The 22,388-nt window shown below is 39.7% G+C and overlaps 1 protein-coding gene across 12 annotated transcripts in view; it reads left to right on the top strand.

Annotated features, from left to right (window-relative positions):
- Positions 1-21,644, top strand: part of Pkib (cAMP-dependent protein kinase inhibitor beta) — a 102,241-nt gene extending 80,597 nt beyond the window's left edge. For 11 of the 12 annotated variants that reach the window (XM_060373244.1, XM_060373233.1, XM_060373241.1 and 8 more), the window contains 2 exons: positions 12,167-12,343; positions 20,930-21,644. In XM_060373244.1, the coding sequence (XP_060229227.1) occupies positions 12,175-12,343; positions 20,930-20,997 (237 nt within the window). In that variant the 5' untranslated portion in view covers positions 12,167-12,174 and the 3' untranslated portion in view covers positions 20,998-21,644. Of the gene's footprint in view, positions 1-1,099; positions 1,165-12,166; positions 12,344-20,929 lie in introns of those variants that run through there. The other variant, XM_060373245.1, reaches the window with a different exon arrangement.
- The last annotated feature ends 744 nt before the right edge of the window (positions 21,645-22,388 follow it).

Raw genomic sequence — 22,388 nt, 5'->3', positions numbered from 1 at the left:
GAAATGGTTTTCTGTCAAATAGAAACAAATCCGAGTTACTTTATGGAGGCTGTGAATAAGACCCTTTTAGTACAAAGAGTTGGGTTGACCAAATGGAAGACAGGATGTTGAAATCAGAAAGTTTCTTATAAGCTATACCGACATATCATAAATATAATGTGCCATCATGTGATATGTAAGTATAAAGTAGGTTGTGTTGATGGACTTAAAAATAGCTCAGGAAGTTAAACGTATCAATTCTTAAATTTGTTGTTTTCATGGATATGGTACATAGTGCATTACCTAATTTGCATCACACTGCAGCACTTTTCCTTTTGAAGATGAATGTGTGTGTGTATGTACCATATAAAAATATTCTAAAATGAAAGTATGTGAGCTAAAGTGTTCACACTTGAATTACATCCCTCTGTGGTGGTAGAGCACTTGCTTTACAGCTTTTGTCTGTGATGTTTCCCTCATAGTTATCTTAGGCTAAGGAAAGCATCCAGAGGACAAAGGTTTGATGTCTTCCTGGCTGATAATAAAATCTCAATAAACGGGACTCTGTTGAAACAATGGAACTGGCTTAAAGTGTCAGCATTTGCATATGTACAAAGGACAGCTGATAACTGTATGCTTTTGACTTTAGGTCAGTAAATTTGTCTAGTTTAATATTAATGAATCCCTTCCAGACAGGGCTTGTGTCAGAGCACGGAGTTATTGAATGAATGCCTGCCTGAGGATAAAAATTGATAGAGGTTTTGCTTTAATTATGACTCTGCAAATGATAACTAATGCTACCCACACACATAAAGCCCTCCTTTTTCTAGCTTATGGCCCTCATGCAGAGCTATTTGACTGTGTTAGCATGACAATCTCCACTTTGTGGTTGATAACTGAACTTATAGTCTTACTTTTTTATCTTATTCTTTAGAATGGTGGCAGTAAACTTTACTGCCTGCTGGCTCACACTTGCTGTAGGTATCAGCTTCTGAGTCACATTTGTTTAGTGAATTTATTAAACAGCCTCTCACCGGGTTTTACACAAATCAGAGGAATGCAAAACATTGCTAGTGTGACCATGTCGTCATATTAACTTCCTCTTTCCTGTCTACTGATGTCTTCATCCACTGTCATTTGACATTTTTAAGCTGTCTCAATAGCAGAGAGGCCGATCCACTTGAGGTGAGTACAAGAAAGTCCTAAGAATTCTAAAATAGTATCATTTCCCAACAAGTGCAGGCTGTGAGCTTTGGATGTCTTTGTTCCTATTTTGAAGTATGAGGGTATTTTGTGTCCAGAAGCAATTAGAAAAGAAAAAGGATGAGTTAGAGAAGATGGAACAGCGCAGACTAACCACCATTAGCTTACTCCTGATCTGAACTTCCACTGGAATGTTCTGATCCCTGTGGAGCCATCCCCACTTCCGGTGTGGGAAGAACCTTTTCCTTGGCTCACCTGGTGGAGCCGCTCAGAATGTGGTCCTTATGAGTCACCAGCCATGGTTGGAAATTCCTGAATCGGTGTCTCTAACTGAACAGCAACTCAGGTTTGAATTTTTTTTCTTTCTTTTCTTTGTTTTTTTTTTTGTGTTTTTTTTTTTTTTAATTTCTTTGTCTTCTTTCTTTCATGAGAATGTTTCCTTTTAATCCTTGCTAAATCCTTTCAATTTGGATCTCTTAGAAAGAGAAGTGGGCTGCCAAAATAACAGAAGTTGTAAAACAAGAGGATTTGCGCTGCTGTGGTTTATAGCTACAAAGAATAGGACTCGTCTGAGGAAGAAGTGAAAGTGTCAGTCTGTGTTCTGGATGTTGCCCAACACATACAACACACAGAAAGACATAAATACGATGTATGCAGGCATATACACACACTACACACACACACACCAAATCAAGCATACTGTGTGTAGCTCTACTTTCTCTACAGCACTGTGAGTAGGAAAAGATCAAGTTTTGAAAGGAAAGCAGACTTTTTTTTTTTTTTAGGAGAACTTTGGGGCATAACGAATTTTTTCCCCCAGAGGCACTTGGAGGATTCTTTGATTTGCTGAATATATATTTTTTTCTTTTTAAATATTTTGATTAATCTGAATTTTTTCACTTTGTATCCCAGCTATAGCCCACTCCATCATTCCCTCCTAGTCCTACCCTTCTTCCCTATTCTCCTCCTTTACTCCTCCCCCAGGCCACTGATAGGGGAGGTCCTCCTCCCCTTCCATATGACCCTAGCCTATCAGATCTCATCAGGACTGGCTGCATTGTCTTCTTCTGTAGCCTGGTAAGGCTGCTCCTCCATCAGGGGGAGGTGATCAAAGAACCAGCCACTGAGTTCATGTCAGAGACACCTCCTGTTCCCCTTAGTAGGAAACCCACTTGGACACTGAGCTGCCATGGGCTACATCTGTGCAGGGGTTCTAGGTTATCTGTATACGTGGTCCTTGTTTGGAGTATCAATCTCAGAAAAGACCACTTTGCCCAGATTTTTTGGTTCTGTTGCTCTTCTTGTAGAGCTCCTGTCCTCTCCAGGTCTTATTATCTCCCCCTTCTTTCATAAGATTCCCTGTACTCTGGCCAGAAGTTGGCTATGAGTCTCAGCATCTGCTCCAATATCCTGCTGGGTAGACCCTTTCAGAGACCATCTGTGGTAGGCTCCTGTCCTGTTCCCTGTTTTCTCCCTCTTCCGATGTCCATCCATTTATCTTTCTGAGTGAGGATTAATCATCTCACCCAGGGGCCTCCTTCTTGCTTAGCTTCTTTAGGTGTACAGATTTTATTATGTTTATACTATATTATATATTTAACAGCCACTCATAAGTGAATATGTAACATGTTTGTCTTTCTGCTTCTGGGTTACCTCACTCAGCATGATCTTTTCTAGTTCCCACCATTTGCAAATTTCATGATTTCTTTGTTTTTAATTGCTGAGTAGTATTCCATTGTGTAAAAGTACCACAATTTCTGTATCCATACCTCAGTTGAGGGACATCTAGGTTGTTTCCAGATTCTGGCTATTACAAATAAAGCTGCTATAAACATGTTTGAGCAAATGTCTTTTTTGTGTACTTGAGCATCTTTTGGATATATGTCTAGGAATGGTATAGCTGGGTCTTGAGGTAGCACTACTTCTAATGTCTGAGAAAGCACCAGATTGATTTCCAAAGTGGTTGTACAAGTTTACATTCTCACCAGCAATGGAGGAGGGCTCCCCTTTCTCCATATCCTCTCCACATCCTCTCTAGCATGTATTGTCACTTGAGTTTTTTATTTTAGCCATTCTGGTGAGAGTAAGGTAAAATCTCAGGGTCATTTTGATTTGCATTTCTCTGATGACTAAGGACATTGAGCATTTCTTTAAATGTTTCTCTGCCATTCAGTATTCTTCTATTGAGAATTCTCTGTTTAGCTCTGTACCCCATTTTTAATTGGATTACTTTATTAGTTGCTTTTTAACTTCTTGAGTTCCTTATGTATTCTGGATTAGCCTTCTGTCAGATATAGGGCTGGTGAAGATCCTTTCCCAGTCTGTAGGCTGTTGTTTTCTTCTGACAACTGTGTCCTTTGCTTTACAGAAGCTTTTCAGTTTCATGAGGTCCCGTTTATTGATTGTTCATCTTAGAACATGTGCTGTTGGTGCTGTTGGTTCAGGAAGATGTCTCCTGTGCCAATGAGTTCAAGCCTCTTCCCCACTCTTTCTTTTAACAGATTTAGTGTGTCTAGTTTTATGTTGAGGTCTTTAATCCACCTGGACTAGTTTTGTGCAGGGTGATAAATATGGATCTATTTACATTTTCCTACATGTAGATATCCAGTTAGACCAGCACCATTTATTGAAGATGCTGTCTCTTTTTCCATTGTGTAGTTTTGACATCTTTGTCAAAAATCAAGTATCTGTAAGTGTGTGGGTTTATTTCTGGGTCTTCTATTTGATTCCATTGATCCACCATTCTGTTTCTATGCCAGTACCATGCAGTTTTTATTGCCATTGCTCTGTTGTACATCTTGAGGTCAGGGATGGAGATACCTCCAGACAATCTGTTGTTGTACAGTATTGTTTTAACAATTCTCAGTTTTTTATTTTTCCTTATGAAATTGAGACTTACTCTTTCAAGTTCTGTAAAGAATTGTGTTGGTATTTTGATGGGAACTGCATTGAATCTGTAGATTGCTTTTGGTAAGATGGACATTTTCACTATGTTAATCCTACCAAACCATGAGCATGGGAGATCTTTCCATCTTCTGATATTTTATTCAGTTTCTTTCTTCAGAGACTTAAGGTATTTTTCATACAAGTCTTTCACTTGCTTGGTTCGAGTCACACCAAACAACTTTATGCCATTAGTGGCTATTGTGAAGGGTGTTATTTCCCTAATTCTTTCTCAGCCCTTTTGTCTTTCGTATATTGGAGGGCTGCTGATTTTTTTTTTTTTTTTTTTTTTTTTTAGTTAATTTTGTATCCAGCCACTTTGCTGAAGGTGTTAATCAGCTGAAGGAGTTCTCTGGTAGAATTTTTGGGGTCACTCATGTATACTACCACATCATCTGCAAATATGATACTTTGACTTCTTTCTGATTCATATCCCCTTTCTCTCCTTTAGTTATCTTATTGCTCTAGCTAGGACTTCAAGTAGTATGTTGTCACTGGCCTGCAGTGACACCTGAATACCCCCTGAGTGAGGGCTGGGGGAACAAGGGTAGGGTGACACAAAGAAGGACACCAAGTGTAGGTTCTGATCAAGGTGTCACTTTAATAATAGTAAAACCAACATTTCTATAGCAGAAAAGTACAAGCAGTTTCTCACGCAGCTTGGCCAAAACATACGAGGGCTCACTCAAGGTTACACAGAACCTGCTGTCTGGTTACCATGGTTGCATGGAATTGATTTTCTAATTCTCAGAGTCAGAGCCCTCTGCTGTAGAATTGCTAGGGTCAGTCTCTGAGACACCAAGCTTTCGATTAGAATGAGGGCCACGAGGCCGAATTCCACTGCTGAGATGCGCACCTCAGTCTTCCATTAACTCCAAATGGGCTGCAACAGTATGTTGAAGAGATACGGAGAGAGTGGGCAGCCTTGCCTTGTCCCTGATTTCAGTGGGATCGATCGATTTAAGTTTCTCTCTGTTTAGTTTGATGTTGGCTATAGGCTTGCTGTGTATTGTCTTTACTATGTATAGGTATGGGGCATGACATATTTAATTTTATTCTCCGTGGTAGCTGAAAGGAGCAGAAGGAAGAATGATTGCAATGTAAAAAAGAATGCTATCTGAACTTAGAAAAAAGTTTGACAAATTAGTTTTATGTTGACTTAAGTTTGGGAAGTGGCAATGAATTTGAGGAGGACTTTTAAGAGATTGTCCTGTAGAGTTATTTATGGGCTGTATGTATTGGGTAAGTCTTTCTGGCAGAGAATTGAAAGCATGGTGTGGTCCATTAAGGGGAGTTCTCTATGCCTAAACCATCATACACATAGCTAAGCTTCCTGGACCATGTACTGTAGTATTTGTCATCCTCCACGTCAGTTCATACTGTTGTCGTAAAGAGTCCTGTTTTGAAATGATAAGTACTGTAGTGCTGGAAAGGTGTTCCGACTTATGTATGACTTCATCTGGAAGATTATTGGGGGATAAAATTTAGTTTGGATTTGAATATTACGTACTTAATTGCTTAAAATTTTTCTATGCTAGAACAACTTCATCATGCTGGTGAATATGTGTTGAGAATTTGTTATTGCAAGCAAGAATCTGGGCATTAAAAATGTAAAGTAAAATTTTATTTATTTTTGTCTTTACTAGAGATGTAGGGATGGCACAAATGGAGGAATTTCAAAGGGGCATATCTCCAAGTAAAAAATGTAATTTTTTATGCATTCACATACTTCTAAGCTCTAGCCTAAATGGTGTTGTCATTTGGCTAAATAGATGTGTTAAAGCATTTGTATATTTTTGTATTATAAATTATTTATTTTTGTTTTTTTAAATGAATTTATTCCTTTATTTATTTAACATCCTGACTACAGTCCCCCCCTCCCCTCTCAGCCCTTCCCTCAACATCTCCTCTCCTCACCACATCCACTCCTCCTCTCTTTGTCTTCAGAAAAGAGGAGGCCTCCCAGGGATACCAACCCATCATGGCATATCAAGTGGCAGTAAGATTCGGTGCATCTCTCCCTCTTCTGTCTGCCTGTCCCTCTGATTCTCTGTCTCCTTTCCCACTCTGTATTCTCTCCTCTAAGCTCTCCCACTGTCTCAGTTTCCCCTTTCCCACAATAAAACTCTTTGTAAACAGAAACACACACACACACACACACAGTCTAGGCACTTCTTTTCTTATTGAAGCTAGAAGAGGCAACCCAGTAGGGTAAAGGGTCCCAAAGTCAGGCAACAAAGTCCAAGAGAGCCCCTGCTCCCCCTTTAGGAGTCCCACATGAAGACCCAGCTGCACAACTGGTACATATGTGCAGAGGACCTAGGCCAGTCCGTGGTTGGCAGGTCAGTCAATGTGGGCCCCTGTGGGTACAGGTTATTTGATGTTGTAAGTTATCTTGTGGTGTCCTTGACCTCTCTGACTCTTACAATCTGCTCTCCCTCTCTACCTCAGGATTCCCCAGGCTCTACCTACTGTTTGGGTGTGGGTCTCTGCATCTGTATCCATCAGTTGCTGAGTGAAGCCTCTCTGATGATGGTTATGCTAGGCTCATGTCTGCAAGTATAGCAGGCTATCATTAACAGAATCAGCGGTGGGCTTCCTCCCATAGCATGGGTCTCACACTGGGACCATCATAGTTTGGCCCTTTCCTCAATATATTCCCCCGTCTTTATCCTAGCACAGGACAAATTGTAGTTGAAGGTTTTGTGGTTGGGTTGGTGCCCCAGTTCTTCCATTGTAAGTCTTGCCTGATCACAGGAGATGGCTGGTTCAGGCTCTATTTTCTAACATTAGGACTTGAGGTTAATAAAGGTAGCTGGAGGGAACAGACTGCATCTCATCCTAGCACAGTCTAGTTCCTCTTTGTGGCTTGTGGGCTGGTATAGTCCTGGCGTGGGATTGCATGGAAAAATATCTGATTTGTTGGGTCCCAAAGAGGCAACTATTCTGCTTCTTTCACTATGTTTGAAGAAGAAACATATACAAATCAGCCAAATAAGGCTCTCTACCAACAGACAACTGCAGAAACACTAGCATAAATTATGAAGATACTGAGAGCTAGAGAGAGAAATAGACAAAGCCTTGCCTCTCCTCTCTTCTCCTCCTCTCCTTCTCTTTTTCTCCTCCTTCCCTCCCTTCCCTTTTCCTGTCTCCTTCCTTCCCCCTCCCCTCTTCTCTTCTCTTTCCCTTTGAACAATGTTTATTGCTGAAGATTATTGGGGAATAAAATTTAGTTTGGATTTGAATATTACATACTTAATTGCTTAAAATTTTTCTATGGTAGAACAACTTCATCATGCTGGTGAATATGTGTTGAGAATTTGTTATTGCAAGCAAGAGTCTAAGCTTCACACATACTAAGCCTGAATTCTCTGACTGAGCTAAATCCTTAGCACCTAGGGTACAGCTGAGATCTTTGCTTTTAGAGAAGAAAAACATCAAAACATACCTTTTTAGAATTCTTTTTTTTATTTTTTATTTTTAAATTCTAGGTGTATTTTCATTTCCCCCAGACAGGCTGACTCATACCACCCGTCTAAGAACTAAGTTAGCAAGAAATTTATTTGAAGTGTTATGCATAGTGGTTTCACTATGGGGAGTGGCGTGACAGAGAGGGATGAAGAAATGAAAGAAAATATCAGCCTGCTTATATTCTCAGCTTCAAGTAAAGATATCTGAGGACAGGCTAGTGTGAGAAAGACAATGCACTGCTCAGTCTATAGGCAGAGAAACTGTAGTATCTATTTGTTGCTGCACTTTCAACAAAGAAACACTATTTCTTTAGCATTCTAAGTCTACTGGGAGTTTAGTTATTATGCCTGTATGCACGCGAACACTATGGTGTGTATATATCATACTCTGTGTGTGAGTGTGTGTGTAAATCTAGTACTCTTTTTAACTTGAACATCTTACTATCTTCATTTGTGCTTATGTTTTACTCTCCATATTTTGGAGATTTCAAAGAGTGTGTGCATACATGATTGTATTATGGTCTTTTGTTAAAAACTATATTTTCAAATGATATTAAGTATTTCCAGGGCAAAACAAATGGCACTACCTCACTGGGAATATAGGGCTTTGATAAAGTCTCCTAAGATGCAAATGGCTCCAGCTCCTGAAAGCAGCACAGCTGACAAATCATAACTCAACCTGAGCCCTCTGTTAATTCTGAAAATGTGACTCAGCCACCTTGGTCAGCAAACATTTGTGTAATTAGTTTTTTAAGCTTGGAATGTTAAAATGCCTAGAAGCTTATCTCAGATTTATTTCTGTTGGTTGTATTACCTCATCTTCCTATGAATTTTGTTTTTAAATGTCACAACGTATTTAAACAAAGAGCAATTATCTTTGCACATATACAATTTCTTACAAAATATAAAAAATACTGCTGTTTAGGAAAACAAAGATAAATAAAATGACTACTTAGAGAAGGGAGGAACATTCCCTTCATGATTCGCTGTTTATTCATATGCTCAAAATATTATTGTAACACCCTTTCTGTGCTGAGTTGTCTGCTGACTCATAATTGGTCTTGCTTTAATCTTTCCACACTAAAAAGTAACGTATGTTAAGTTTCACACATTACAATGTATCAAAGGAATTAAAAACTGGCTAACATGGTTCTTGTTCTATCTGCAGTTTCCAAATAGGTCTTTATACAAAATTGAGATGACTTTATATTCATTATTTTTCTTTTTGTTCCCATAATATAAATATTACTTTTACATTTCAAAAACATTCTATAGGCATGCTTCTGTCAATAGAGCTGACACTTTCTCCTTAACCTAGTATTACAAAATTAATAGCAGAATGTATGTTGTTTATTCATATAATTTTCATGATGGGCTTTTTCAATTATGTCCATGCTGAAGAAAGACTATTGCCAGAGAATATAAAGATCCTGATATACAGCCAGAATCAAGGGCCCTACAAACTCTTTGTAAGCCATCAACACACTGGACCAGAAAGATAGAGAACTTTTTACCACAGAATGCTCCACAGAGATAATGATCTGGCCTGGCAGTGGCAGATATCTTGGTCAGCCTCAGCACCAGGCTCTGAAGGAGCTAGATGGAATTGTGGACTGAGAAAGAGCAGAGCAAAGCTGCAGAGGAAGCAGGCTGGTTGCAGACTCTCTCAGGCTGGCCAGCTCTGACCTCATCTTATGCAGTAAGATTCTCATTACTGAGTGTAGCTGCCACACTTTCAGATAGTTTTGGGATGTTTTTGTTTAGAAAATTGCAGTGTGCTGTAACAAATGTAAAGGTAAAAGGAATAACTTTCTAAATAGCAAGAAGTTAACTCAGGGCCCAGAATTGTGCCTCCACATTGACTGGTGTAACACTTTTTTAGAAGCTGTCTTTTAATATTAAAACTGTGATTTGTATGCAATGTACAAAATGTAAACAGAATTACAGGTTTCCTTTTGATAGAAGATAAAAACAAACTTTTAACTTTTATTACCTTGTTAAGAAATGTACCCTTTTATTTAACATACACAACATTTGAATATTTAAAATGTGTTTAATATTTTATATACCTTATTATCTTCAGCTTTAAAGCTGTGTCCATAGACAATCAAGCATGAAATCAGGGTCTGGTCAACTAAGTCATTCATAATGTGTTTGCAGCTACAGGTAGAGATCGTTTGGTAGATAAGCATTTGAACATGGCCATCATGTCAGAGGCAATGTTAACTGCCTGGGGATAGAATTGGCGCCCGAGGACCAGCTCTGATTTCAAGATGGTATCACTCACTTCTTCCCAAGCTATAAAGAAGAAATTTTAATAGAAATCAGTTCTTGATGGGTAGTTGTTTTCACAAACTACCAAATATTTAAGAAAAAGAATGCCTGTGTCTGTCTCATACTCTTTCATGCACATGCACGCACCCCCCCCACACACAAACACACCCTCACACACAGACACATGGTGGGTGGCAGAGGAAATTTTTAAACAGGGAGAATTCCCTATTCAAAGCCAATAAAGAACAGATCAAAAAGGAGGCAAACATGCAGCTAGCTGCATATGTCACCAGGATTTTAGAATTCTTCTTAATAAATTTTGATTTCAGGGTTAACTGGAATATTGCATCTAGCAAATGTTAGCTCAGTGATGGTGTGACTTTAAGTCAGCCATTGGACCTCTCCGCCCAGTGGCTACATCCACAAAATGGGACCATACCCCATTACCTTATAGAATTATATAGTTCAAGTGAGATGATACACACGAAATGCCTATGGATATTATTGAAGAAATACTGGTCTCTCTGTTAGAAAAATTCAAGCGCTCTATAGCAGGAAGCTGTGTCTTGTTGGGATTAAAGAGAATATGCAGGAGGGAGGTAAAATAAAATGTAGTAAGAGAGGAGCAATGATGCAAGAAATCACTCATCTGTTGTTTTTACAGGAGCAGAGAGATGTTTCCCCATTCTCTCTCTAGTTTTCCACATAGGTAATTCTGTGAATCAGACAGGCCAATTTTCATACCTGATTTGTAGAAGTGAAACTGTGACATAAATTTAAATGAATTTCCCACTGTCACCTCTCAAGTCTGTAATCAAGTGGATTGTTTTGGACTAATAGTTTGGTGTTCATTATACTTCTCCAAACCATCAATGCCAGACACTTGGCAAATCTCAAACAGTTGAAAATCTAATCCCCAAATTGGCTAAAAGAATACCTGCTAGGACAGTCATGGAAGGCCTCTTTTGGGGCCCTTTGGGACTGCCACCACACTCCTGAGGAACACATGGAGGCACAGCATGAATTCTTACCTGTGGTGAGCACGAGCCAAAGTGTACACACTCTGATTTGATTGTTAGCATTTTCTGAATGGAAGTTGATTGTCTAAGGAGAGCTGTTCCTTCAACTACAATGAGAATGCTGGCGAGGTTTCTTCAAAGGAGTTTACTATGTCATAGACACAAAGATGATTAAGTCCGTCCTTTGGACACTGGGCACGCATTCCATGTTCTGAGATAATCTGTCAGAAAGCGTACACCTCCTGTTGTCCCTCTGAGTAAAAAAATCCTGCAGATGGATATACATATATATATATATGCATATACACACATATACATATATACATTCATACAAATATACATAAATACACATATACATATGTACATATACATACATATATGTATGAATGCTGAGGTATATATGTATATATAAATATACATAAATTTATATATACTTATATTTACCTCAGCATTCTCAAGGCCTTGCTGGAAGCTGACACATAATGCGTACTTAGTAAATGCCTTCTGCCTTCAGCTTCCGAGTTACAGTTCAACATCAATACTTAGGAAAATTTTATAAGAAAAACAAATTCTATGACAGGGTCAGTTTAGGTTTTTGCAGAATATCTAATAACTGCTGCATCCCGTACAGCAAGTGAAGTTTTAAGTTTTGTGAGAGCAGGACCATTACTAGAAAGATAAGGGACGATGTGGAAGTTGCAGCGATGACTGTGCTCACTCAAATGCAAGGAAAGCATTGCCTAGCATAAACATGAGTCCACAGAAATCTTCATCTGCATTAGGACCAATGAAGTCACAGCTGTGGAGGGAAAAGCCTCAGATAGAAAGTAGAATTTATTTGTAAAGAGTAAGCAAAAGCGCTTGGTTTATTCCCCACAATTACAGTGATTTGGTTTTAGCTCAAAGAAGTACCACAGACACACACTCCAGGAGTGGCCACACAGTTTGCTTTCATTGCTTTCCAAGCCCTGGTTTGGCTGATTCATCCGTAGAAAAGCAGAACAAAAGTCCAGGCCTACTACACCCTCAAGCGTTCAAGTGGCGCTTTGGGATCTGAGGTTATTTATAGCAATCTGGTTCACAGAAGTACTTCCTGCCCTATTCAGCAAATGTTCACGTGGGCATCCCAGAGCCAAGGCGCGCACACTGTGTGTGCCACCCGAGATCAGATCTTCAAGCCTGTAGTGGTTTTGATCTAGCCATCCGTCTCTGACCCTTTATTACTGAACGGGATCTCTCTCTCTCTCTCTCTTTTTAATGTACACATTCTATCTATAGGTTCTGTGATGAAGACAGATTCATTGACTATGACTGACGTGCAATCTGTGATCGACAGCTTCGCAGCTTCAGGAAGGGCCGGCCGCCGCAATGCCTTACCCGACATTCAGAGTTCAATGGCAGCTGGTGGATCCTCAGAGCTTCCCATCAAGCTGGAGTCAGTGTCCGTGAAGGAAGGTAACACTCCTCGTCTTCTAAATAAAACCCTTGGCGTGTCCCTCCCTCTTTCGAATCTTTTTCTCTGGAGCAGCCTTTTAACTCTAGTTGTAAGTGATCTCTTTTCTTCTTGACTAGTGGCTTTCTGGCTAAGTCGGTTTCTATGCCTTTCTTAAACTAGGTGATTTCAGCTTTATGTCCTAAGGGTGAACATAGAAACTGGTGTTCTGTCTGTTAGATGTGTGCATGTTCCTATGTTAGGTGGGCTCAATCTCCAGCACAAAGTTAATTAATCAGGAGCTGATTATTGTGCCTCACGACTAGTTCCCCGTCTGTCTTAATCTACCACTTAAGAGTCTGAGTAGTTAATACAGAAGACAATGAGCCTTCTGCCAAAGCGGAGGATGAATCCGGTCACAGAGCATCTTTTCTTATTTCTATCCTTGCTATTTTGCCAGCCTTTCAATTTTATGACTGCTAAATGCTAGGGACTCCCACAAGCAGGGCGAGATGTAAACTTGAGATGTAGGAGCGTGTAGTCCAACAGGAGTGCTAGACTTTCAATGAATAAACATACAGGCTAACAATGATATGCTTCATCAGAAAACAGACACGCGGTGCTCTGTAGAGAGCCCCGAGTGACTACATTAGGATGGAAATCGGGGAAGCCATCGGTGAAATCAGAATAACTCTTACTAGGCTGAGGCAGGAAGACTGCTGTGAGGTTGGCGCTATCCTGGGGTACATAGTGAGTCTCTGGACAGCCTGGGCTACAGTGTAAGACTATCTCAAACAAAAGCAGCATAGTGACAACAGCAGTTGGTACACCAGTGCAGACAGGGAACACTCCACCCTTCAGTGTAGAGTTTCAGGAGGTCAGTGCCTACTGAGAGAGAATCTGTTACTTCCAGAGAGAAATTCTCTTGTAAGTTGTCCAGTTCCTAGGGGTCCTCCCTGAAAACATGAGAAAAGCCCAGTGTTATGCTTAACGACATGGTACTTTTTAATTTACATACACACACATGCACACTCACACAAACATTGTGGAGCTGGGGATTGAATTTTGGGCCTCGGGTATGCTAGGCAAGTACTTTTCTACCGAGCTGCACCCCAGCCTACTTCCTCCTATCCAGTTTTTCTAAGTACAGATGATTTTTACCATTATCATCACATTTGTCATAAGATTAGATCCATATTAATATTATGTCTCAATTAATCCAAGACAAATATCTTTTTAAAGAAGGAGAGAGAAAAAGCTTGGCTAACCTATGACAAGTAAAAAAGGATGGTTTCAAGTTGGATAGAAAGAATGGAGAAAGGTGGGTGGGTTAGGGCTATGTCTAATATGAAGAAAAAAAATGGGTTATAACCTCTAAAATAACTGAGTTCAATGTGACAGCATCTACACAGACAAAGACTAGCTTGACATGAGGACATTTTGAGGATTGATGTGTAAAGATTTTGTTTTCTTCCATATCCTGTTAGAGATCTTTATCAAAGATATACACTTTAAATAGTTAAGCATGTACTTTCAAAATATATTTCATGCTATAGGTGAAATGTCCCAATATCTTTCTATCTTTCTATCTTCTTTCTCTGGAACCTAGAACCCACAGGCATGTACTGCTAGGCAAGTGCTTTATTGCTTAACTGAATCTTCAAAACCTGAAATAGTCCCATTTCTGGTAAGCCTCATGAACAGAGTATCTTTTCGGTATATATGGAAGAACAGAATGTAAGAAAGAGAAGGATCCCAGGGAGACCACTGTTGTGTCATAATAGTTGCTCAGAGTTAAGTCCTAAGAATTGTGAGACACCCTGGAACTCACAAAACAAAGAGATGACAATGACCAGCTCTAAGACCCTTAACCAGCTTTCTTAGCAGATGTGTCATGGAGATTCTCCTGAATTTAATGTATTGCCAGAAAAAGTATGTCATAGTCAAGGAAGTTTAGAAAATGCCGGTAGACACATAATTAGCCTTTTATATGCCTTAGAACAACTTTGAACAAGGATTTCAGAGAACCTTGTTATAAAGCCATTCTACTTTGTGTTTGTAACACTGAAAGGATGGGGAATTCATCAGTTCCTGCCTGCATTATTCAGGATTCTCTAGAGGCACAGGGCTTGCACACACGCGTGCACACACACATAATGGCAATCCCCTGCAGATGAAAATTTAATTTTCTTCAAAGAAGTCTCACTAGGGAAACTGCACCCAGTTGCAGGCGGCAGGGCTAGCAGCAGATGGCCAACAGAAAGTGACTCAAAGGTAGCTCTGGAGGTTCCTTGTCTCATAATGTCATGTCAGGGCTTTCTTTTTAAATTTAATTTTTAATTTTTGTATTTTCTTTTACTGGAATGTCATATGCACATGTACATTATATATAATATATAATAAAGATGATATTCTTTCAAAATTTGAGAATTTCATACATGAGTAGAATATATTTTGATTCATTCAACTCCTCCCCTATCTGCCCCCACTTTTTTCTCACAACTTCACGTGCTCTTAAAAAGCAAAAACAGAAACAAAATTCACTGAGTCTTCCTGGTGCTGCCTTTACGTGCATTGGGTGTAGGGTTTCTTCTGAAAGATGAGACACATCCCCGAGGAAAACTAACTCACTCTCCCTCCCCACAGCCCATCATTGCCTGTAGGTCCTCAGAGAGGGTGGACAGTTCATAGTCTCATCAGTAATCCTCAGCAGGTGTTATTCTGTTCGTCTTTTCTATTAGCAGTTTCTAGCTGGATTTTGAGAAAGTCAATTAAGAAGCCTCCATACTACTATCTCATTGGACCAAGTATGACCAATAATACAATTTGTAGAATAATTTGCTTCTTTGACTTACAGAAGAAGCCAATATTCTCTAGGATGTGACTATCTCCAGATCTAACAGTTCTTCCCAGAAGGCTCTTTTGTGGGGTCGATTGCTCAGAACCAGTGGTGGCAAAATGATTGCAGGAATAACTCAGTGGTTTGTATTTCATAACGCCTGACAACACTATGGATGTGCTTTTCCACCAAATATGTTTTCCGAATTTCTTTCCACGAACATTCACTAAACATCTGCCATGTTCTTTCAAAGAGCAACTGGCTATAACTATGACCCAGATGCCTTCATGACCCCAAGTCAGCTTGCAGCTGCTACCTATTTCTCTGGTTTTGATTCACAGATAAGCACCAGGAGAATGTGTTGCTTTTTTTTTCTACTCATTTTCTTTTTTCCATCCTTCCTCTAGCCCTAGTAATACTCCATGCCATTTCACCTATCTGTGACATTGTCTTTCCTATAGTTGTTGGTGCATTGTTAGCCCTTCCTAGCATGACCTTTCAGGATGCTTCCATGATTGATGATTGCTTCCTCTCTTACACAGTTTTCCTTTGCTTTCCAGGACACTTTGCTCCCCTGGTTTTCTTTTCTCCTCACCGACTCTATCTTCTTTTGTTTTGTTTTGTTTTGTTTCTGTCCTCACTCTCTTAAAGTTTGTATTCTTTCACTTGCTTGGTTAAGGTTAGTCCCAACATATTTTATATTATTTGAGGCTATCATGAAAGGTGTTACCTACATGATTTCTTTCTCAGTCTGCTTGTCATTTGTATACAGGAAGACTACTGATTTTTTTTTTGAGTTAAGTTTGTATTCAGCCACTCTGCTGAAAGTGTTTATCAGCTGTAAGATCTTCCATGTTCCCACCAGACTATCCTATCAGGCACTGCTTTTTAATGTTCTAGGGCTTCTGTCTAGCCTGTAGCTCAAAACTCTTCCTCCACAAAGCTGGTTGGAAAGGCCTACGAAGCACAGGACAAGTTTTATCACAGCAGGTCTGTTCTTGGTAGCAGTCTTCTGAAGTTTCTTGTTGCTGTGACCAAATGCCTGAGGAAATCAAATTAAGGAGGATGGGTTTATGTTGGTTCACTGTGGGAAAAGATGTACAGGATGGACCAAGGGTGTGGCGGATCATAGCTGGAAGACAAGAAGGACTGGGGGGTGGCTGTTCCCATTGCCTTGGCAGTCAAGAACTAGAGAAAAATGAATGCTGCTGCTCAACTGGCTTACTTTTTTATTCAGTCTAAAATTTTACAAAGTGGGATACTGTCCATCCTCAAGGTCAGCCTTCCTCATGAGTTCAGCTTCTCTGGAGTCACTCTTACACTCTTACATGTTCAGAGATGTATCTCCTAGGTAATTCTAAATTGACTCAAATTGACAGTGAAGATTAACTTTCATGGATCTCAGGCTGGGAGTCCCTGAAGTTTGCTCTCATATAAAAGTCTTCCTGGCTGACATCATTACTAGGGTACCTAACAGTAATATCAAATTTAATGGGCATAAAAAAAAAAACTTTGGAATTTCCTTCTGAAACTTGCTCTTCCTGCATCTTTTCAATCTTAGTGAGTAGCTAGTTCACAGCTCCATTTGCTGAAACCAAGAACGTTGGCTCATTCTAGTTTCCCTTTTGTTTTTCAAATTCTGGGTCTCATCCTTTAGCAGATACCGTTGGCTATACTTTCAAAGTTGGGCCATAAAAATGCCATTTTCCCACCCATTACATATAGTCTCAGTGTGTCATCGATATCATCTCGTGCTTTTTCTCTTCTCTTTCCCTCTTGCATATTGCTGCCTTTGACTTTGCTATTGTCTCATTTAGAATTATTTTCTCCATGTGATATGAATAGCACATGACCTCCCCTTTTTTATTAATATTTTTATTTTTAAATAATTTTATACATTCACTTGTATCCCAGCTGTAGCCCACTCCCTCTTTCCCTCCCAATCCTCCCCTCTCTCCCTCATCTCCTCCCTGCCCCCTTCCGAGTCCACTGAGAGGGGGTGTTCTCTCCTTCCGTCTGGCCCTAGCTTTTCAGGTATCTTCAGGACGGTTGCAATGTCCTTATCTGTGGCCTAGCAAGGCTGCTCCTCCCTCAGGGGAGAGAGGAAGCTCATGAGTTCATGTCAGAAACAGTTCCTGTCCCCCTTACTAGGGAACCCACTTGGATACTGAGCTACCATGGGCTATGTCTGAGGAGGGGTTGTACGTTATATCCATGCATGGTCCTTGGTTAGATAAACCGTCTCATAGAAGAACCCTGTGCTCAGATATATTTGGACCTTGTGGAGCTCCCTGTCCCCTCTAGGATATACTAATTCTTCCTTCCTTCATATGATTCCATACCCTCTGCCAAAGGCTTGGTTATGGGTCTCAGCATCTTCTTTGATAAACTGCTAGGTAGAGTCTTTCAGGTGCCTTCTGTGGTAGGCTACTGTCCTGTTACTTGTTTTCTCTTATTTCCAATGTCCATCCCCTTTGTCTTTCTAGATGAGGATTGATTATCTTACCCCTGGACCTCTTTCTTGTTTAACATCTTTAGTTGTGCATATTTTAGTATGTTTATCCTATCTTATAGGTCTATATAAGTGAGGATATACCATGTGTGTTTTTTTGCTTTGGGGATACCTCACTCAGGTTGATTTTTTCTAGATCCCACCATTTGCCTGCAAAATTCATGATTTCCTTGTTTTTAATTGCTGAGTAGTATTCCATTGTGTAAAAATACCACAATTTCTGTATCCATTCCTCCATTGATAGACATCTGGGTTGTTTCCAGGTTCTGGCTATTATGAATAAGGCTGCTACAAACATGGTTGAACAAATGTCCTAGTTGTGTACTTGAACATCTTTTAGATATATGCCTAGGAGTGGTATAGCTGGATCTTGAGGAAGCGCTATTCCTAGTTGTCTGAGAAAGCGCCAGATTGATTTCCATAGTGGTTGTACGAGTTGACATTCCCCAGCAATGGAAGAGGGTTCCCCTTTCTCCACAGCCTCTCTAGCATGTAATAACTCTTGAGTTTTTTATCTTAGCCATTCTGATGGGTGTAAGGTGAAATCTCAGGGTCATTTTGATTTGCATCTCTCTGATGGCTAGGGATATTGAACATCTCCTTATGTGTTTCTCTGCCATTCTATATTCTTCTACAGAGAATTCTGTGTTTAGCTCCATACCCATTTTTTAATTGGGTTACTTGGATTATTGCCTTTTAACTTCTTTAGTTCTTTATATATTCCAGATATCAGCCCTCTTTCAGATTTTGGGTTGGTGAAGATCCTTTCCCAATCTGTAGGCTGTTTCTAATGACAGTGTCTTTTGCTTTACAGAAGCTTTTCAGTTTCATGAGGTCCCATTTATTGATTGCTGCTCTTAGGGCCTGTGCTGATAGTGTTCTGTTCAGGAAGTTGTCTCCTGTGCCAATGAGTTCTAGGCTCTTTCCCACTTCTGGTTTTATATTGAGGTCTTGGATCCTCTTGGACTTTAGTTTTGTGCAGGGTGATAAATATGGATCTAGTTTCTTTCTTTCTTTCTTTTTTTTTTTTTTTTGCATGAAGACATCCAGTTGGACCAGCACCATTTGTTGAAGATGCTGTCTTTTTTCCATCGAATGGTTTTGGCTTCTTTGTCAAAAATCAAGTATTCATAGGTGTGTGGGTTTATTTCTGGGTCTTCTATTCGGTTCCATTGATCCACCTTTCTGTTTCTATGCCAGTACCCAGCAGTTTTTATTATTATTGCTCTGTAGTACAACTTGAGATCGGTGATGGAGATACCTCCAGATGATCTGTTGTTGTACAGGATTGTTTTGGAAATTCTGGTTGTTGTTTTTTTTTCTATATATGAAATTGAGAAATTTTCTTTCAAGGTCTGTAAAGAATTGTGTTGGTATTTTGATGGGAATTGCATTGAATCTGTAGATTGCTTTTGGCAGAATGGCCATTTTCACTATGTTAATCCTACCGATTCATGAGCACGGGCGATCTTCCCGCCTTCTGATGTCTTCTTTGAGTTCTTTCTTTACCAAAATGCCTCTTTTTCAGGTGCTTTTTTCTAACCAACTCTTTATCAGCTTGTGAAGTCTTAGGCCTGGAGTCATCTGACAATTACTATTTTCCACTCTTGATTTCATAACCTCATGATCTCTTTTCACTTCTCAGAAACCACACACTTTACATATTTTATTTATTGTCAAGTTCATATCACCCACTGGACGATGTCTGAGTCATGTGCTTAATTTAGTGGTTTTTTTTTTTTTTTTTTGTAATAGAAGTCTCACACTGTAGCCCAAGTTGACTTGAAACTCTGGTTAGCTAAGGTTGGTTATCCTAAGTATACTCTGTCAGACTTATCTTCAGATGCTATAGATGGCTTTGTTAGGAGAAAGTTTGAAGGAATGATTGAAACTTAATTTCATTTAAATGAATACAACCAAATATAGAATGTTTCAAAGGATGAAAAACTATATTGCAACTGAGCTACATGTCTTTAATCACATCACTGGGAAGGCAGAGGCAGAAAAAAAACAAAAACAAAAACAAAAAAACCCCTCTGAGTTTGAGGATAGCATGATCCACTTAGTTAAGATCCTGTTTCAAAGGAGAGGAGGAGGGAGATTTGAAGAAGAGAGGGAAAGAGGAGAGTTCAAAGATGGTGGTGATTTGAAAGGAAGAAGCAGGAAAAAGAAGAAGCTTAGTAAAATAAAGAGCAGGGAATTGTCACTGAAGTCAGCTTCTTGATGGGCCAGAAACAGACAGGAGTTGGAGCCATGAGGACATTAGACTTTGGCAGTAAGAGCAACATTAGGGCTAAGGTATATACAGCAAAAGTGTATATACAGGGTCCTGCACTAACAAAGGGGTGTACTTGCTTGATGCCCTCATCTTTCTTTCATAGCTCATCAGTATAGCCGCTGCATTTTCATCTTTCCGTGAGTGCTGACAAATTATGTAAGCATTGCTGAGAGGCACATCTTCAGTTATAGGAGGGGCAGAAACAATAAGGTCAGGTGACAGGAGAGTTTGGGCATTCAGTCATAGGAAGGTGAGGTAGTCCCCACTAATAGGATTGATTTTATTTTGCCTGGAGGGCAGAATGCAGGGTTTTCTCCAAAAAGCAAAGGAAATAGAAAACATCAGCAATGCCACAGAAAGTGTGAAGCACAGATAGGGGAGTGGTCGAGAGCCCGTGTAGCCACTTGATCTAGATTCCAGCTCTGTGACTTTCTGCAAGTTACTCCAGCTGCTTCTGCTCCAGTTTACTACCTTGCAGAGCAGCGGTTCTCAACCTTCTTAATCCTCCGACCCTTTCATACACTTCCCTATGCTGTGGTGCCCTCCAACCACACAATCACTTTGTCGCTACTTCATAACTGTAATCTGCTACTGTTACGAATGGTAAATGTCTGATAGGCAGGTTTATCCGATATGCTACCCACAGGTGGAGAGTCACTAGTATAGATGGTGGGGGGGGGGGTATGATGATCTCTTAGGAGTCTGCCTGGCGTGTAGTAACTATTGACCATGGAGAAAGCTGACTAGGAGAAAAATGGAGAAACTGCTACACAAATCTTTTTCTCTGTGTGCAGATTCATATGCAGATTCATTGAGGGTAAAACATGATCTAGCCAGGATAAAAAACTACTTGGGGAGACAAAGCAGAAAAAAATAATAATAATAACCCAAAAAAACCACAACAATTTCCATTCTAAACACAAAATATATTTCAACGTATTTTACATATGAATGGGAAATCTTTATCTTTTTCTTTGCAGATGTAAAACAGAATGGTGAAGAGAAAGACCAAGACCAACTGGAAAAGCCCCTAAATGAGGAAAAATGAAGCCTTAGAATTTATCAAGGGTGTTGATTTTGTGCTCACTGAGAGACATAATGACTATGCATTCCTGAGGTGTTCGATTTGGTAGTAACTATGGCAATGTGAGTGTTTTTAGGTAATTGTGTTGTGATTCTCTGTCCTTAAGCTGCAACCATGATGCCCAAATAAGTTATTAAAAAGCATTACTTTCAAATCGCAACCAAGGCAGGACACACTGTCTATACACTCAGCGAGATCTGCTGTCTATTTTGGGATTTGCTTAGTCACATACATGTTTTATTCTGTTCTTATCAAGTTAGGACATGTTTCTTGATATGTATAAACCAAAACCTACTAACTTAATACTTTGTAGAATTTGTAGGAAATTATATTTTTTGGTGAGATGGAATTAATGATAAAAATCACACATATACAATGTGTTTATTTTTAATCACAGTTACACCCTATTCCCCCCAAATATTAGGAGCGATCTGGAAATATTGTAAAAGTCATGACAACATAAACATCTACAGGATGTTTTTGTATAATGTATTTTGCATCTAGTCTGTGTATACTGTCATTTTTCATGTGGACCCACAGAATGTAAAATTTGTGACAAAATTGCTTATCTGCAACATGTGTGTTAAAATAAACTTCACTATATTCCTTAACTTGGTGTGTGTGTGTGTGTGTGCATCTTGTTTTAAGGTGGATTGTACAAGATACTGTTTTGTTTTGTTTTGTTTTGTTTTGTTTTTTCAGACTGTTTCTTATTCTCTGGGCTTTTGTGTACGTGCAAATTGTTGCTAAAGTAATTTCAACAGGAATGCTGATCTTAATTTTTAATTTTTTAAAAATACTTAACATTAGGAATCACTCAAATATTTGTAAGATAGTATAAGTTAAAGTAAAAAAGTGCATGCTTTTAATATATAGTTAAATATAGAAGTTTTCTTTTCTTTTTTGATTGAAAATAGATTCTTCTCTCACACAACGCCTCCCCACCACAGTTTCCCTCCCTGCAATCTCCCCAATTCCTCCCCACACACCTCCCCTTTCTCCCAGATCCACTCCCGCTCTGTTTCCCTTCAAAAAAGAGCAGGCCCCCAAGAGACAACAGCCAAATATGCCAAAGCAAGACACAATAACACAAAGCAAAAGCCCTAATACTGAGGCTGTACCGGGAATCCTAATAGAAGGAAAAGAGTCTCAAGAGCAGGCAGAAGAGTCAGGGATTCAGCTCCACCCCCCCCCCCCTTAGTCCCCCAGGAACAACAAGCTAACAGCCAGTACATACGCACGGAGGACCTGGTGCAGCTCCATGCAGGCTCCATGACCGCCCTTCCGTCTCTGTGGGCCCTTGTTAGCCCTGCTCAGATGACTCCGTGTTCTCCTGGGGTCCTCCACCCCTCTGA

This window comes from Meriones unguiculatus, chromosome 20 (assembly GCF_030254825.1).
Source record: "Meriones unguiculatus strain TT.TT164.6M chromosome 20, Bangor_MerUng_6.1, whole genome shotgun sequence".
NCBI classification, from domain to species: domain Eukaryota; kingdom Metazoa; phylum Chordata; class Mammalia; order Rodentia; family Muridae; genus Meriones; species Meriones unguiculatus.
This window is presented reverse-complemented; position numbering and strand designations above follow the sequence as displayed.